The 17843-nt window shown below is 51.3% G+C and overlaps 2 protein-coding genes across 10 annotated transcripts in view; both read left to right on the forward strand.

Moving 5' to 3' along the window:
- Positions 1-10224, forward strand: part of Tcf25 (transcription factor 25) — a 31450-nt gene extending 21226 nt beyond the window's left edge. For 3 of the 9 annotated variants that reach the window (XM_050165120.1, XM_050165116.1, XM_050165115.1), the window contains 7 exons: positions 2022-2181; positions 3332-3419; positions 3990-4148; positions 5465-5555; positions 6194-6273; positions 7516-7588; positions 7938-10224. In XM_050165120.1, the coding sequence (XP_050021077.1) occupies positions 2022-2181; positions 3332-3419; positions 3990-4148; positions 5465-5555; positions 6194-6273; positions 7516-7588; positions 7938-8093 (807 nt within the window). In that variant the 3' untranslated portion in view covers positions 8094-10224. The remainder of the gene's footprint in view (positions 1-2021; positions 2182-3331; positions 3420-3989; positions 4149-5464; positions 5556-6193; positions 6274-7515; positions 7589-7937) is intronic. The other 6 variants (XR_007595854.1, XR_007595853.1, XR_007595856.1 and 3 more) reach the window with 6 other exon arrangements.
- Positions 10225-13526: 3302 nt separating this feature from the next.
- Positions 13527-15039, forward strand: Mc1r (melanocortin 1 receptor). The gene has a single exon (XM_050165123.1). It carries the CDS (start codon positions 14086-14088, stop codon positions 15037-15039), a length of 954 nt encoding a protein of 317 aa, XP_050021080.1. The 5' UTR covers positions 13527-14085.
- The last annotated feature ends 2804 nt before the right edge of the window (positions 15040-17843 follow it).

Raw genomic sequence — 17843 nt, forward strand, 5'->3', positions numbered from 1 at the left:
TCCCATCCCATCCCATCCCATCCCATCCCATCCCATCTTCTTGGATCTTGTCAGAGAAGGGAGGCGTTGAGTTTTATGCTGGTTGCTTCCAGCAGGGAAAAGCAGGGAGAAAGGTGACAAGCCTTTGTTTTCTGTTTCTACTCTTGAGTTCTTTTCACAGTACATTTGGTGGTGGTGGTGGTCTTTCTGTTTTTCGAGACAGGGTTTCTCTGTGTAACTTTGGAGCCTATACTGGAACTCGCTCTGTAGACCAGGCTGGCCTCGAACTCACAGAGATTCACCTGTCTCTGCCTCCTGAGTACTGGGATTAAAGGTGTGCGCCACCACCACCTGGCAACACAGTATATATTTTTACATTATCAAAAAAGAGATAATCATTTTAAGTTACATAATGCTTGGTATAATTGGAAGTTTTGCTTTTGGGGATCTGATTTATAGAATCTCTGGACCTCATTTAAGCATGGCTACAGGAAATGCCACAGAGGGCTGTGTGAATAATCATTGTGGCTTATGTGGTTGTGGAATAAAAAGCAGGGCATGATGATGTGTGATGTAACCCCAGGTACTGTAGGGGACAGGACAGGGGCAGGTGCATTGGCTAGCCAGCCTAGACAAATTGATGCTCTTCGGGGATGGTGAGATGAGAGACCTTGTCTCAGAACATAAAGGTAGAGAAGCAGAGAGATGGTTTAACAGGTTAAAGCACTTAACACCAAACCTGATGGTCTAAGTTTGATCCTTAGAACTCACTTAGTGGAAGGAAAGAACTGACTTCTGCAAGTTGTCCTCTGGCCTCTACACATGTGCCATGGTATGCATGTGTACACACACATACAATAAATAAATAGATAAAAATTATTTTTAAAAAGTTAAGAAGTGAAATAAATTTGGAAGACTGAGGAAATTTCACCGAACATTGGCCTCCAGCCTCCGCACTCATATACGTGTGTGTGCACCAAACATACACAATAGGAAAGACGGAGAACTAGTCATTTGTCTATTGTATGATGTTTATTCTTTTGGCTTTTGGGGGGCCCACCACCCAGCTCCCAAGTAAATCATACACAGAGAAGCTTATTCTCATGGCCTTGGCTTGTTTCTAGCCAGCTTTTCTTAAATTGTCCCGTCTACCTTTTCCCTCTTACTGCTTCTTCCTTTTCCCTTTCTTCTGGTATCGTCTTTTCCTTCTTACTCCACGGCTGACAGTGGTTGGGTGGCTGGGTGGGTGGCCCCTGATGTCCTCCTCTCCTCTTTTGCTTCTCCTTCTCTTCCTCCTTTCTCCTTTTACTCTGTCTACCTGCCAGCCACACCTGTCTTTGCTCCTGCCTTGCTATTGGCCATTCAGCCTTTTATTAGGACCATTAGGTGTTTTAGACAGGCAGAGAATCACAGCTTCACAGAGTTAAACAAATGCAACATAAACAAAAGTCACAGACTTTAAAATTATGTTCCCCAACACTCGCCAGGCACCTTTAATCCCAGCATTCAGGAGGCAGAGGCAGGTGAATCTCTTTGGGTTCGAAGCCAGCCTAGTTTACAGAGCTAGTGCCAGAAACAGGCTCCAAAACTACACAGAAACCCTGTCTCGAAAAACCAAACAAACAAAAATTCCCCAATACTTGTCTTCTCACAAACCATAGAGAAAGAAAGGAAATTACTGGAAAACACTTGTAGGTCAGGTGGCATCAGGTCTCACTCTTGCTGACTTACATATGAGCTTTCTACATAGGCAGGGGTGCTGCCTTCCCTGCTTCCGGAGCTGAGAGTCTAGGCAGGGACATCCATCCTTAGTGGGCTGAGGCCCTTGTCTGCTGCTGAAGCATCAGTCATCTGGTTGGGTTGATTCCTACCTTCGTGTCCATTTGTGTTTTCTACATGTAGAGAACGGTTCACTTCATCCTGAGGTCAGGTGAGAGGCCACAGAGGAGCAGTGGTGAGCCTCATCCACTGCATATCTGTAAACTACGTGTTTTGTTTTCATGAACTTAAGGCTCCAGGCCTTGTTTCTTCGTCCCTTATAGGCTCATCGGAACCTGTCCCAGCTCCCAAACTTTGCCTTCTCAGTTCCACTGGCATATTTCCTTCTGAGTCAGCAAACAGACCTACCTGAGCATGAGCTCACCTCTGCCAGGCAACAGGCTTCCCTCCTGATACAGCAGGCGCTTACCATGTTCCCTGGAGGTAAGTGCCACCTCTTGTCTGGGGAATCACAGCCCTCCCCATACTTAATGGAAAGATTGCATTCCCTTAAAGGCCTAAAGACTTGGTGTAGTTCTAGTTAGGTAGCTAATCTACCTACTTCATTGAGCCTGCTATAAGTTTGGTGAGGGATGAGAACATAAAGAGAGACAGATGTCTTTGGGGTCTTGTTTCAGGATAGAAGAGCACACAGTATGTCAGATGGTCTTTGTTAATAAAGGAAAAAGGTAGAAGTAATATCTAGAAAGGCCTGAGGCTAGCCCAGAGACAGTTTGAAGGGCATTGGCTTTGGTAGCCAGGAGGAGGCCCTGGTGTACTGCCCGGACATTCTCACAGCCGTGTGGCCACCAGATGTTTCCTAAGAGTGTACACGGAGTGACACTGACAATAAATAGAGTCCTGTGGGGCGACCTCTTTTCAGTTAGAGAGACCCAGGATCGCCACCACATTGTAGGCTCTGAGTTCCTGGAGCCTTGGCCAGAACTCTGCCCTCCAACCAGACCTGAGCAACCTCAGACCCGGTGAGGGTCAGTTCCATTAGAAGCTGCCTATGCCTTCTGTGGTCTGACAGAGCTAGCCTTGCCTTTTCTGCTGATAGTCTATGTGCTGAGCAAGCACTACCTCCTCACAGGGTGCTGCAGCACGAGCTTGTCCCCAGAAAGTCACTGGGAGGACTGTGTTATGTTCTGTAGCTTACCAGCATGCAAGCTGTTTAGAGAAGCCAACACTTTGGTGAACAGCCCTCCATGCAAGGGGAGCCCTGTGTTGACCACTGATCTCATTCTGGTCCCTGCAGAGTTAGCTCTTGCAGGACACAGTCAGCCCCACTCCCTCTAGTCTACATTCAAGTCTGACCTTTGTACGATGAAACATCCAGCCTTAGAGGTGATAGGCAAGTCTTCCTTGGATGCAGATGGAACAAGAGTCAGCAGGACATGCATCCACTTCCCAGGGTTCAGAGGTACCTTGGAGCCTAGTGTGAGAGACCCAGCCTAGGAACAAGTTTGTAATGCTAGTCAGAAATGACCCTTGGTTATCCAGCTTCCTTTACTTTAAGAGCATATGGTGGCTGGGAGCCAGAACAACAGGACTGCAGTATATATACATGGAGCCATTACTTTTCCCCCCACAGCTCTTATGCCATTGCTGGAGTGTTGCAGTGTGCGACCTGATGCAACAGTCGCAAACCACCGCTTCTTTGGGCCAGATGCTGAGATAAGGTAAGGATGTGAGCCTGTAGGCACCGTTCCCCTCCCCCTTAAAGGAAGAGAGAAGTCTGTCCTGGGGGCTACTGTCCAGCTGAGAAAGCCCCTAGAGCCCACATCCATGTGCAAGACATCTCACTTTGCGGGCCAGGTGAACGCCTCTCGTCTCATGAGGTTTGCTCATGCTCTTTACTATCATTCATTTCCCCAGATTTCTGTGCTGTCCCATTTCGCATAAACAAGAAAAAACACACAGGAAAAAAAAAAAAAAAACAATATATATCATGTCATGGCTCCCGCCCTTCCTACAGGCTACTAACCAGCAGCTGTAGGCCATCCTTTGGTGTTGTTCCACACATAAAAACACTCATTCTTTTGTTTTTCACATTTCTGTCAAGTGATATTTATTACTAAACTTGAGCAATACGAAGTGTGCTCAACCCCTCAGGAACCCAGCCCTCGGAAGGTAAAATATCCCAGGTCAGCAGCCAAGGGGTAGCCTCCTTAGTCCAAGGCTTTTCCTGGATTATGCCTTTGCCCACCATGGAGCTCTGCCAAACGTCTGCTTTCCTTGTTCTTCCGCAGCCAGCCGCCCGCCCTGAGTCAGCTGGTGAGTCTGTACCTTGGGAGGTCACACTTTCTTTGGAAAGATCCCACCACTATGAGCTGGCTGGAGGAAAATGTCCGTGCGGTTCTGCAGGCAGTGGATGCTGGGGACCCTGCTGTGGAGGCCTGTGAGAATAGGTGAGCTGAGCCTGATAGATAAGCCCAAGAACTTAGCTCAGGGAGAGCACCCTGCAGGCACAAGTCCTCTCTGTGTCTCCTCCTGGGTCTTTTTTTTTTGGTTTTTCGAGACAGGGTTTCTCTATGGTTTTGGAGCCTGTCCTGGAACTAGCTCTTGTAGACCAGGCTGGTCTTGAACTCACAGAGATCCGCCTGCCTCTGCCTCCTGAGTGCTGGGATTAAAGGCATGCGCCACCACCGCCCGGCTCCTCCTGGGTCTTTATCACACACACGGGACCTCTGATTTCAACTTGACTGGCTGTGGCTATTTACAGAGATGTGAAGGGGTGGCTGTTAGGCCCCTAGTGTTTGTTTAGCTTGCTTCTGCTTCTGTGCTCTGTTCCCATAGTTGCTATCATGACTGCTTTCCTTTTTTTCTTTTTTTTTTAAAGGACTTATGTATTTATTATGTATATAGTGTTCTGCCAGCATGTATGACTACACACCAGAAGAAGGCACTAGATCTCATTACAGATGGTTGTGAGCCACCATGTGGTTGCTGGGAATTGAACTCAGGACCTCTGGAAGAGCAAACAGTGCACTTAACCTCTGAGCTATCTCTCCAGCCCTTGATTGCTTTTCTTACTCTTGTTGACAAAATTGTTGAAGCCAAAAGGCAGCCAAAGCAACCTGTTGTTGTTTTCATTTCTACATGTGGGGTTTTCTGTAACTCAGAGGCTGTTACTGCTGCATTTAGAAGTAACGCTTTTGCCCGTTTGTGCAGTTTTGCTCATGGTCCTCGTCAGCATCCTGCTCTGGGGGCAGCCAGGCCAGGCTGGTTCTGAGGGCTCTGTTCTGCCCTGGCCGTATCATCTCCCTATGTAGTCAGGTGGTCCGGTGGTACACACGAGGCTAAATTCTAGACTCTCTGAGGAACAGGGAAGAGGAAGTACGATTGCTTCCAGCCCTCTCCCTGCACTGGTTCTCAGCTGTGTCCAGCAGGAGGCAGACCTCCTACGGTAGCAGCAACGACTGACACCCAGGGATTCCGCTGTGGACACCATCTAGTGTCTCACCAGACTACCCACAGCTACCCGCATTTTCACATGGATGAAGGGACCAGAGTGCAGAACAAGCTTGTAGAGTCTCTCAGAGTCCGCTCTTGCTTCAGTGCTATGGGCTAGTAACACAGCTTCCATCCAAGAGTGAGGTAGGAGGTTTTCCAGAAGTGCAACAGGCTAGTCCTTGCTGGATCTTCCCCCCAAGGTGGGTGTGGGTGACTTGGTGTTTTACACTGTGGGCACCAGTTTATCAGCCATTGTCTACTCTGGCCTCAGGCGGAAGGTGCTGTACCAGCGTGCACCCAGAAACATCCACCGCCATGTGATACTCTCTGAGATCAAGGAGGCTGTTGCTGCCCTACCCTCGGTAAGAGAGGACTGCTGAAAATGGGGACTTTGTGAGTACCAGTCACAGTATAGCTAGCTACCCACAGTGTGGCCTGCATGCCACCCAGAGCTGGTACAGCGGGCTCTTCCCCCTCAGCCAGTTTCTCTGGCCTTCCTCACTGTATTACTGCCTCAGTGAGCTGTCTCACCAGGGGGTCAGACTCTGTGATGGAGACCTAGCCCTTCCTCACAACCCCTGCAGCTATACTCAGTAGCTGTGGCTCTGCTTTCCAGATGTCGGGGGGCGGGGGGCGAGGCTGCATCCTTTGCTGAACCAGCAGTCCAGTGGAGCCCAGTGGCTCTCCTCCCTAGTCCATGGTCTGTAGTTAGGCCAGTCATTTGTAACATGAATGTAGATGGTGGCACCTGTGGAAAATGCCCTCTGTCCTACATCCCACTGATTGAGATAAAATGCCATCCATGTTCCCCCTGATGATCCTCTGGGACACTCTGTTCCACCCAGACCTAAAGTTTCTTGAAACAGAAATGGCCACTTCTGCCAGATATAATGACTGCCTTCTGGCAGATGGCTCAAGTCTGAGTTGAGACCACTGAAGCTTAGGAAGGCAGGGGCTGCCAGCAGTGCTCCAGAGTCTCTGGTTTTGTCCCCTCCTAAAGGACGTGACCACACAGTCTGTGATGGGATTTGATCCTCTGCCGCCCCTGGACACCATCTACTCGTACGTCAGACCAGAGAGGTACTTGCCTTCCCTGCTTTGTCTTCTCACAAACCCTCTGTAGTACTTTGGGGCTCACTGGGGCTGCCCTTACAGATTAGAAGGAAAAAGACAAACACGGGTGAAAAGGGCCAGTCCACTCAGGAGTAGGGCAAGTAGTGTATCGTGGATCTTCCTCTGAACCCACCAGAGGTCTGCGCTCTGCCCCATAGGTTTTGTAGCAGGTGTGAGAAGCGCAGGGGGAAGCAAAATTAGGAGCCACCTCTGACCTGGCGCACTCCACAGCAGACGTCAAACTTAGAACCCAGAGGTAGATGTTGCGTCAAATCTGCCTGTGGGAGAAAGTGACTGAGAAAGAAGAAAGACATACCAGACCAGGAAGTCAAAGTCACCTGCTTTGTGGAAAGATGTGCCCCAGCCAGCCAGAGGGTGGCAGCTGGTACTCTAGCCTGTGCAGAAACGCTCTTCCAAGGGCAGAGCGTAAGGTCCAGTGAGCGCTAAAGGAAGGCCCATGTGACCGAGCCAGGAGAAGGGGGTAGTGGGTCAAGCATTAACATGGAACATGCCTGATTCACCGGCTGCCATGTACATGTGGGCAGATTGTAGAGTCTGGGTCTTGAGAGAACTCATTTCCCTTCTCTCCTAGTCGTCACAGCTGCCCCATCTGGGTCCATTGCTCCACACAGTCTGTTTCAAGAAAGGAGCACAGGTCACCTAGACCTTGGCAAAGCATTTGAGTGGAGTGACTCCCATTTAAGGTTTAGATGAAGACGAGAATTTTCACTGGGGTCAGAAACGTCCTGACAGGCAGATGTGGCCTTGCTGTCACAGCGTCCTGCCCTGCTCTTGAGTCCCCAGAAGGGCAGTGTCATGATACTGTGAGTGGAGCTGTGCCGCAGCCTCTGCGATGCCCAGACCTCTCCTCCTGCCTTATGTGACTGCCATGCCCTCCCCAGCCTTCAGATGCTGTAGTCACCTTGTCTTCTTTCTGTGTGACCCAGCAGGCTAGGTCCCTAAAGAGCCAGCACTCTGGGACACCACACCTCTTCTGTCCTTGTTGCTCTGGGTGTCCACAGCTACGCTCAAGGCTGGTTAGTAGTCATCACTGGCCACCCCAGACCCTGATCGCAGTTTAGTACCCAGAAGCTAAGCCCCACTCAGAGGCTGCCTGTCCCTAGCAGTTAGACTGGGTAAGGACAGCTGACAAGGCTGGGACCCCACAGTGTCTGTTGACCTTCATTTTCTGACCTTTTTAATTTTCAGGCTGAGTCCAGTCAGCCATGGAAACACAATTGCCCTCTTCTTCCGGTCTTTATTGCCAAATTACACCACAGAGGTATGTTGATGGAGCATATTGGTCTTTCCCTCCCAAGTTGCTATGGGCAAGTCCAGCTCAGGGTGGAGGCAGGAACGGCTGACACTGTGCCGTGCTTAGGAAGTGGGGACGCAGCCTGCAGAAACTGCAGCAGCCACCCCCGGGTGAGTAGTGTGAGGCTGAGAGACCATCAGCATCATGGTAGGTTGGCCATGGTTAAAATGCACATTTGGCTTTAGAGCTGCGTCTTCTGGGCAGGGACCTTGGGAGGGGACAGGCCCAATCTTGGAGCTTGAGCTGCCTCAGACTATGAAACCCGGGTCTCAAACCTGTACAGACAGCCCCCACTTAGATATGTCTCATTGTTCAGGAGAGGCTGGAGGAAGGAGTGGCCGGGGGTCCGAACCGCAATCAAGGCTTGATCAGGCTGATGTTGGCCTTACGTGACATGATGGCCAACTTCCACTTCAACGACCTGGAGGTGCCTCGGGAGGACAATCCTGAGGGCGAGGGGGACTGGGACTGACTGTCCAGACGCTGTGCCCCAGAGCTGTGCAATTATGTTCCTGATTCTTTTCTGGTTGGATTAACCAGTTCCCTGAAGTAGAAATGCTGACCATGTCATCTGCCCGTGTCTTTTGTTTTCCCTCTAAATGTGAGTGGGTTATGCTCTGCTGTGAGTGAGCTTTTCCTCCAGTGCCCTCAAACATAGCCCGGGAGCAGTGAGCCCCACACCGTACACACCCTGCTGTGTGCCTCACACTTCCAGAGTTTGTAACTTAATGCATAGAAAAAGGGGTTATCTCAGAGTCTTCAGTGCAAGGATCCCCCCATGCTCCTTGCTAGAGATCACTGAACGTTCCACACATGCTATACCCAGCATGTTTGCAGTGGTGGGGATCAACCCAGGGCCTGGCACATGATCTACCATTGAATGATAGTCCCAGCCTAGGGATTTTATTAGTAAATTTGGAAGGCTGGAGATGTGCCTCAGTTGGTAGCCTGCTTGTTTAGCTTGCAGAGAGTTCCGGATTCGATCCCCAGCACAACACAAACCAGGTGTGGTAGTGCTCATCTGTCATCTCAGTACTCAAGAGGTAGAGAGAGGGACAAGAGATTTAGGAGTTTAAGATCCTCTGCTACATAACGAGTTCAAAGCCAGGCTTAGTTACATGAGACCCCATCTCAAAAGAGAGGTTTGTGGCATGGGACACCCAGAATTGAAAGAGATGCCAAGAAGCAGCTTTGAGGCAGAAAACTTTCTTAGGCAGATCAGGGATGCTTTACAGAGGTTAAAGGGTGTTTGGTCTAGCTGGGGATGAGTAAGGAGCCCTGACCAAGAACCCCCCCAGTCCAGTGGCAGGAACAGAGCCCCACAGCCAGGCAAGGCCAGAGGTTTGTGTCTGATTGTACAAAGATCCAGGCTACTGAGATGTTATAAGCTGTGTCAGGTTTCTCTTGGGCAGCCCTGCCCATCTGTGCCTATACAGAGCCTGGGGGAGGTACTACCATGGTCTCTAGTCTGAGAAATGACGAATGAGGTCCATTCTAAGTTTTGGTCCATTGATTTCTTCCTAGAAGTTCAGACATTGTTTCAGACATCACTGGATGCATCTGGTATGGACTAGGTACAAATAAAGCGTGTTTCAGGGATGTCCCAAGGGCCGTTTAAGTGGCTCAGTGAGTAAAGGAACTTGCTGCCAAGCCTGCTAACCTGTGTTCAATCCCCAGGATCCATATGGTGGATGGAGAGAGCTAACTCCTATAGGTTGTCCTCTGACCTCCACGCATACCTTGTGGCATGTGCACGCCTATACAAACACCAAATTAATGAAAAGGGGCCTCATGGTGGTAAAAAGTACTTACTGTGCTCGGGGCTTTTGCCGAGGCCCAGGTCACTGTCCCCTCAACAGGACATTGAGGACTGACTTGTATCCATCTATAGTCAGCCTAAGTGTCACACCTACTTCTAAGTCAGTCATTTGCAAGGGTTCTGTGTTCAACATACGTGCCTGGTGAGAAGTTACGTGTCACATGAATTGGTGCTGCATCTCTGTTTTCTCTCCAGCATGAATTGGCAAGGCCATGAAGTCTGGATACAGGTTCTACTACTTGTGCCCATGGGTCAGCAGGGGGCTGGGGAGGGCAGGCCTGGGGGGCATAGCCCCCATCAGTTGCCTCACCTACTCCTGGGTTTGGTGGGAGATCTACACCCAGTCCCAGAGAGGGGTACTGTTGAGATGGTCCTAATTCAGTGTCTGGATCCCAGTTGAAGTTGGAGTGGCCTGTGGTAAGTTTCAGCTAAGGGGAGGAGGGACTGGCTAGGAATGGGTTTGTTTTCTGGAAATGACAAGCAAGCACAGAAAACCTGGCATCCTGCCTCTTCCTTTCAGCAGCTGTAAGTCCATCCAGATGAGGACATGGCATCTGGAGCTGCAGCAGCTATTCTACAACCACGAGGCAATGAACTCCACAGTGAAGAGCCAGTGTTCTAGGAACAGTGAAGCAGAGGATGCCCTAGGCCTTCAGGAGCTTCCCACCTCCAGGCCTGGATCCTGAGAGGCCATTAAATGATCGGCTTCAGAATGTTGCTCAGACTTAATTTCCAACTGAATCCATTTCTAATGGTGATAAATAAAAACCAGTCATTTACGTCATCTGTGGATCATCAGGAAAAGTAACTTTATGAGACAAGAGTCTCAATGTGTAGCCCTCGATGGCCTAGAACTTGTTATGTAGACCAGGCTGGCATCAGAGATCAGCCTGCCTCTGCCTCCCAAATGTTAGAATTAAAAGTGTGCACACCACACCTAATCTGCATGTCATCTAAGCAGCTTTAAAGTCTGGCCTGCCACCCAGGTGGGGTGGTACTGTATCCCACTCCTCCCCCACCTCAGTCTCAGAAAGAGGTGCCTCCTTGTGTGCTCCTGTGCAGAATTGTTGGGTATTTGTGCATTTTCATGTAGTCAGGGAGAGAACCTGTTTGCTGCCTCCCAGAGAAAGTTCAGAGGAAATGAATGACTTTCAAATGAAAACATGGTGACCTAGCCTTTTTAACTTCTGTTTTATTGTGTGTATGAGTGCTTTGCCTGAATATGTGTCTGCGCCATCTACATTCAGTACATACAGAAACCAGAAAAAGGTGTACAGAAAATAATGTTGGCCCCCCTTGGAACTGAAATTGCAAACCTTTCTCTCTCTCTCTCTCTCTCTCTCTCTCTCTCTCTCTCTCTCTCTCTCTCTCTCTCTCTCTCTCTCTCTCTCTCCCCTCTCCCCACTTACCCCCCTACAGGGTAGTATGGGTTACACAGGGTTTCACTGTGTAGCTCTGGCTGTCCTGGAACTCAGACCAGGGTGGTCTCAAATTCAAATACCCACCTGCCTCTGCCTCCCAAGTGCTGGGATTTTGCACCACCACCTGGCTATAACAAACAATTCTCAGTCACCGTGTGAGTGCTGGAAATCAAACCTGGGTCTTCTGAAAGAGCAGTAAGTGCTCTTAACTGCCTACAGCCATCTCTTCAACCCCACGCATGGGCTTCTTGAGAACCTGTGAGATCCTCTGTGACCAGAGCCAGGGACATGTTCACACTGTCCGGGGGCCTTGGGGAACCTTCTAAGAGAAACAGTGAGCCTCTTGCCCTGTGGGATTGCCCGTTGGAATGCAGGCTGCCTTTTGCTTCATGGAGAGAGCCCCCCCAGCCATTCTGCAGGTAGTGTCCCCTACTAGGTAGGTAGTCACTCCTGTGTGTCGTTTGTCATGTGCTTTTCCCAGGCCACTGAGTATTATCAGGCTTGGGGTACTCGGCTCCTTCCAGTCCAGACAGCCCCGAGACTACCTTGGCCATCTCCCCACTCCAGCACAGCACAAGCTGACTTTCCCAGCTCTGCTTTACTGGTTCCTTCTCTGAAGATCCTAGTTGTGACTTTGTGATCCAAAATGAATCCCAAGGCATAGTCACCTTCCCCTCAATGCCCCTCGGCAGGAGCTTGCCATAAAGGATGTGGCTGCCTCTGCCAGAGACTGTTCAGTTTTCCCACCCTTTGAAGTCAGGCTGTCTGCAGGGTGAACTGTGGTTGTCTCAAAGACTTCATTCTGAAGCCAGAAATACCAGCATCTCTGAAATGTGACAGCTCTTTCATGTCCCAGAAGTAAAAAGCGGCCTGCAGCTACGGGATGCCTGGGCATCATGTGGCTTTAGGGGCCAGCCATGGCTCGGCCTACGCCGTCAGACCTGGGACCCTTCTTGGCTAGAAGCAGAATAAGGCCCATGTTGTAGGAGGCAGACAGCTGGGATGAATGTGGCTGTGGCAGTGTGAGCCCTCTGAGGCTGAGGACACTCAGGACACCCAGAGTCCTATCTCATTCTGTATGCCTGTAACAGTACACCTAAAGGCGTGAACACAGTTTGTCCACCAGTTTGAAAGACAGTTTGGCCGGATCTACTAAATCTGAAGATAGACCTCGTGCCTGCAGCGGTCCATTGATTGGTAACATTCCACATAAGCACATGCCTGCGTGTGCCAGTGATGTCCAGCAAGACCTGCCAACAGCACTCATCAGGATAGGGTTGGCCACAAGCTGCCAAGTGTCCTGCATGAGTCTTCCACATGATGATAGACACCACAACCTGAATGTTTTAGTTACCCGGATAACAAGGTGACTCTTGGTGTGAACACAGAGTATAAACTGAAAGATGCCATGTCGTGTAATGTTCCATGATCGACAAAACTGATAGTGCTGAGGCCCGGGAAGGCCCAACAACTGATATAAATTGTATTTTATTTATTGATTTGGGAACATAGTCCTGACCATGCTCTAACATTTATTGGTGGATGCTCACGTAGTTCATGTGGACTTCCACAGTGGCTGTTCTATATGGGCACCTTATGACCAGAAAGTGCCAAGGCAGGCGAGAGAAAGCAGATGTCTAGCCAGCGCACACCTTTAATACGAGCACTCTGGCAGCAAATTGCTGTCTGGGACCCTGCCTACTCTACCTGCGCTACCACGCGAATTCCAGGCCAGCCAGGGTTCCATTAATAGTGAGAGCCTGTCTCAGAAAAACAAACAAGAATGGGCTTTTAACACTAGTATCTCAAACACTTCAGTGCAGTCCAGCTAATTCCTGCCTCTAATTCCACTGCTGGCTTTCTTACCTTATTTTCTTCACTTGCATGGAAGGGAGCATCTTGTGCTGATGAGAAAGCTGTGGGTGCCATGGAGAAAGCCCAGCAGCGGCTAGAGGTGGGCTGGGGAGGGTTGGTACCACCCCTGCCTGCTGTCCTGATCACTGAATAGTCACATGCCCAGCTACTGGCCCACAGAGTCTACTCTGATGTAGTTCCTGGCTCCAGGGCTGGCATGTGCTCCACAGAGGAAATGGGACTTCTGGGAGGAAGGGTTGTGCCCTGGGGAGAGGAGGGATTCAGGAGTGTCAAGAGAGGCCATAACTAAAGAATGCTAGTGGATAGCCCCAGGCTCCCCTCTACTCAGCTCCCAGGAAGTGACAAGCTTCCTGCCACACCCAGAACTGTAGCTAAAGGAGGCTTTAGCAATCTTGGGGCCTTGAAGGATGTGGAGAGTCCTTAACCCTGCTGTCATTGATTCTCAAGTTCTCAGTTCAGCCTTGAATTCAAGCTACCTTGACCTCCGTAGCTGAGTTGATGCTCTATGTACACATCCCCCACTTTAGACGGAAGTGTCACTGCCCCTGGCATGGTGGTGAGGGTGGGAGTCGGGGTGCCCAGTTCACAACCTGTGACTGTGCCCGAGGCAGAGCAGCATGAGAGGGGGGAGGTCGAAGACAACTCAAGAAAGTGGCGCAGAGATAGGTTTGGAGGTTTAGGTGGGGCTACACAGGCCAGGTCCTGGTGAGACTGGATGCCTGAAAGGTGAGACTGGATGCCTGAAAGGGATTTGGGAAGTCTGCGGGGGCTTTGAACACAAAGGGAAATGCAGTAGCCTGTGCTGGAGTCTGGAGCCAGGTTCTCCAGTTTCTGGGTGCTGCTTATGCCCCCTAGAGGCAGTCCAGGGTGCTGGGGCACATGCCCGTCATGTGGCCACCCTGAGGAGGAGGGGCGAGTTAAAAGATTCAGAGAAAGGCTCCATTCTTCCCCCGACCTCAGCCCACCCTGGCTTGGGGGAGGCAGGGGACCAAGAAACTGGGAGGTGCTAAGTTTAGCATTGTCTCTATCCGAGTCACTTCCCAGGAGGAGGCAGCGAGGGCAGCAGAAGGCTGGGCTCCTTTACACAGGTAGCGAGACTTCATGAGCAGAGCTCAGAGTCTCAGCCAGGAAGAGTCTAGACTCTGCTTGTGCCATGCGAAGGCTGACCTGTCCGGCCGGAAAGAGGGCAAGTGTGAAGGAAAGTTGGAGAGCGCCCAGATGGAAAGAGGCAGGGTGTGAGGAGCGGCAGAGACCCCTGATGACACCATGAGCCCACCAGGACACCGGGAGGCTGATACCACCTGGAGCTGAAGGCTCCCCTGACTGCTTCCGACTTCCTGGACAAGACTATGCCCACTCAGGGACCCCAGAAGAGGCTTCTGGGTTCTCTCAACTCTACCTCCACAGCCACCCCTCACCTTGGACTGGCCACCAACCAGACAGGGCCTTGGTGCCTGCAGGTGTCTATCCCAGATGGCCTCTTCCTCAGCCTGGGGCTGGTGAGTCTGGTGGAGAACGTGCTGGTCGTGATAGCCATCACCAAAAACCGCAACCTGCACTCACCCATGTATTGCTTCATCTGCTGTCTGGCCCTGTCTGACCTGATGGTGGGTATAAGCATCGTGCTGGAGACTGCTATCATCCTGCTCCTGGAGGCGGGGGCCCTGGTGACCCGGGCTGCCTTGGTGCAGCAGCTGGACAATGTCATGGACGTGCTCATCTGTGGCTCCATGGTGTCCAGTCTGTGCTTCCTCGGCGTCATCGCCATAGACCGCTACATCTCCATCTTCTACGCCCTGCGTTACCACAGCATTGTGACACTGCCCCGGGCACGACGGGCCATCGTGGGCATCTGGCTGGCCAGCGTCTCCTTCAGCACCCTCTTTATCACCTACTACAATCACACAGCTGTCCTCATCTGCCTTGTCACTTTCTTCCTCGCGATGCTGGCACTCATGGCCATTCTGTATGTCCACATGCTCACTCGAGCGTGCCAGCATGCACAGGGGATCGCCCGGCTCCACAAGAGGCAGCGCTCCGCCCGCCAAGGCTTCTGCCTTAAGGGTGCCGCCACCCTCACTATCCTTCTGGGGATTTTCTTCCTATGCTGGGGCCCCTTCTTCCTGCATCTCTTACTCATCGTTCTCTGCCCTCAGCACCCCACCTGCAGCTGCGTCTTTAAGAACTTCAACCTCTTCCTCGTTCTCATCATCTTCAGCTCCATCGTTGACCCCCTCATCTATGCTTTTCGCAGTCAGGAGCTCCGCATGACACTCAGGGAGGTGCTGCTGTGCTCATGGTGAGCGGGGAGGTGGCTTTTGTTCTCGTGGCCAGGGCGCTGGGCAGAGGGTGACAGTGATATCCCGTGGCCCGCATCCTGCAAGACCACAGGTACTGGTCTCTATTTGTCCAAGGGCGCATTAGATGAACTTTAAAATAGAAACACAAACTGCCTGGGACCAAGAGGAAGGGTAAATGTGACTGCAGGGATCATCCAGGGTAGCTGTGGGGAATGAAAGAAATGGGATGGGAATTCTAGCTCCAGGCAAGGGTCAGGTCAAGGGCTCCTGAAGAGACTGTCCCTACCTCTGGGGAGCTTCACCTCTACTCAGTGACTAGCCCCACCCCCCCAACTCCTCAGGTCACTCAGGCTGGGCCCTCTACTGCCGGGATGAACAGGAAGTTTCTGAATTAAAAGAATGACAAGAGCAGTGAAGGAGCCCTGCTCCTGGTGAGGGCTTCCGAAAGGGGAATTTGTGACCAGGAAATCCAGCCATAGCCATGCAGTAGGCTGTTTAAGCAAGCGAGGCCCTTCCTCAATAAAGGGACCAGCATTGCAGAACATGCATCTAGCATTAGAGGAATGGGACTGACCTAAAGACTAGTCATATGGTTCATGGCAATCCCAAGAGGTGGGACCTCTGGCCTCGGTAGAGGCCATTGGCCTATTAGTGGCACAACCTGTGGCTCTGATCCAGAAAGCCATTGAAATGCTAAGTTCAGAGGGAACCTCATCACTATCTTCCCTAGCTCTGTCTGGAAGTTGCTTCAAGTTTGAGTGGGAAAAGGGTAAGGACAGCAGTCAGGACAGGAAGAAGGGAGCCTCAGAAGCCACAGCTGCCTGCCTGAATTAGGAATTCACGGTCCGGAAGCACACCAAATACCCTAATCAGGCCAACTTGGCTTCCTCTGTATTACAAAAGCTAGAACAGAGCAAGGAGCTGCAGGTTGAGAAGCCTCAACTTTACCTCTCTGGTAACAAGACTGTTCAGGCTCCTTCCAGTTCAGCCATACACTGCCGCAGGACCAGAGTCCCAGCCCCTGGTAGGACCCACCTGTAACCTCGGCCAGAGCCTGCCCCTTTCCTGGCCTCATTCCTCCAGCACCTTCAGCCATGGCACCACTGAGCTACCCTGAGGAGCCTGCAGCATAGCAGAGGTCAGGGGTTGGGGTCTGTTTCTATTCAACATTGCCCTCCTGGGAGAGGCTGGCAGTGCCAGTGCTCTTAGACTGGCTCTCAGGATGGAGGAGGGTGCCTAGGAGCTTGAGGGTATCTGAGTCCCAGGGAGTGGCACATGGGGTGAGGCACAGTTCTTGCTGTGGAATGGCAGACTCCCAAGCCCTTCTACTGCTACAACCTGGAATTCCTACTGCAGAGTCTATATTGGGTCCCCCACCGATGCTAAGCACTCCACTGTCCTCCTCCCTGGGGTGACCTCAGTCTGGCCTAATATGCCCTCAACCACCTCTGAGACAGGGCGTGGTGGCATCAAGCCAGACTGTAGCCGCACTATCAGCTCCAGCCTTGCTGTACTGAGGTTGGAAGCTGGTTCCCGGCAAGGCCAGCCTTTGCTGGAAGACAGGACCGTGAGTCAGCCTTTATCCTGGCACCATAGCTCTCTGGGGACATGGGGAGCTGGCCTGGCCTGATGTCATCTGACAGGGAGGCAGCCCAGGCCTCCAAATGCTTCCAGGCATCTTCCCTGTCCAGACGAGGAGACAGGGCCAGATGCTCACCCAGGACTTCTTGAACCAGGCCAGCTGGAAATCAGCTACAAAAAGCCACATCATGGACACACTGTGGGGGAGGAGCATCTCTTGAGAACAAAAGACCCATTTCTAAACTCGGCGAACTCAGAAGCTTATCCTCAGAGAGGAGCTGTACACAGCCACTGTATCCAGCACACGCCCGTGCAAACTGGACAAAGGCACCGGCAGATTGCTTTTAGCTGATCTTGTGAAATGAATGTTTTTGGACCATCCATGTGTGGTAGTACTGTCTCAAACTCTTTCAGAACTTTTGCCATTGAAAGATCAAAAAGTCCCCACGACGTGTCACTGGCCATAGATGAATATTAAATCAGTGTTGTATATGAACACATTGCATGTCTTCTTCTGACCATTTGACTCTTCCTCCCAATGGGCCCCCTCCACACACACTCAGTCTCCTTACCTAGTAGCTCCAGCTCACTCCACGCCCCCTTTTTGCCCTCACTTGTACCAAGAGTGAAGGGGGGGGTACCAATGACATCAGGGACGGCTCAGGCAGAAAACATTGTTCAACATCGTCCACTGACTGGCTTGTATCTCCTTAAGTGAATTTTCTACGCAGATAATCATGAAACGGTGTTACTTGCCAGAAACTGCATCCTCGCATCCCAGGTACATCTGCACCCTCACCGCCAACCCTTTGTGGAGCAAGGGACTGGTAGCCCTCTCTCCTCCAGAAAACAGTGACCTCAGAGTTGGAGCTATAATCCACCACCCTCCTGACTTGCGTTCCCAGTTCTTCACAGAAGTATCAAGAAGGCTCCAGCTTTCCCAAACTCGCACACCCCAAGGAACCCAGCAAACTCAGAGAATATGGGTCTTGATTCTTAAGTACGTGAGAGTAAAAAAGACCTTCTTCACAAAGCTGCAGGGTGGGACGAATTGGGGAGGGTAGCTATTGGGGTGGGGCACTGAGGAGCCTGGGCTCTCTATTGTCCCCAGAGCCGAAGGCCCTCCGGTGGCCCCTCCTCCGAAGGCGCGGCCAGACATGCTCCGCATTGTGCGGGCGGATCTCGATGCGTGGTGCTGATGCTGCAGAGCCTGCCGCATTCTGCGG

This window comes from Alexandromys fortis, unplaced genomic scaffold (assembly GCF_014885135.2).
Source record: "Alexandromys fortis isolate MF-2015 unplaced genomic scaffold, M_Fortis_MF-2015_v1.1 scaffold_165, whole genome shotgun sequence".
Lineage (NCBI taxonomy): Eukaryota > Metazoa > Chordata > Mammalia > Rodentia > Cricetidae > Alexandromys > Alexandromys fortis.

What these genes read in the sequence shown, in the direction of transcription:
- Mc1r (XM_050165123.1), top strand. Translation starts at nt 14,086, where the DNA reads ATGCCCACTCAGGGACCCCAGAAGAGGCTTCTGGGTTCTCTCAACTCT.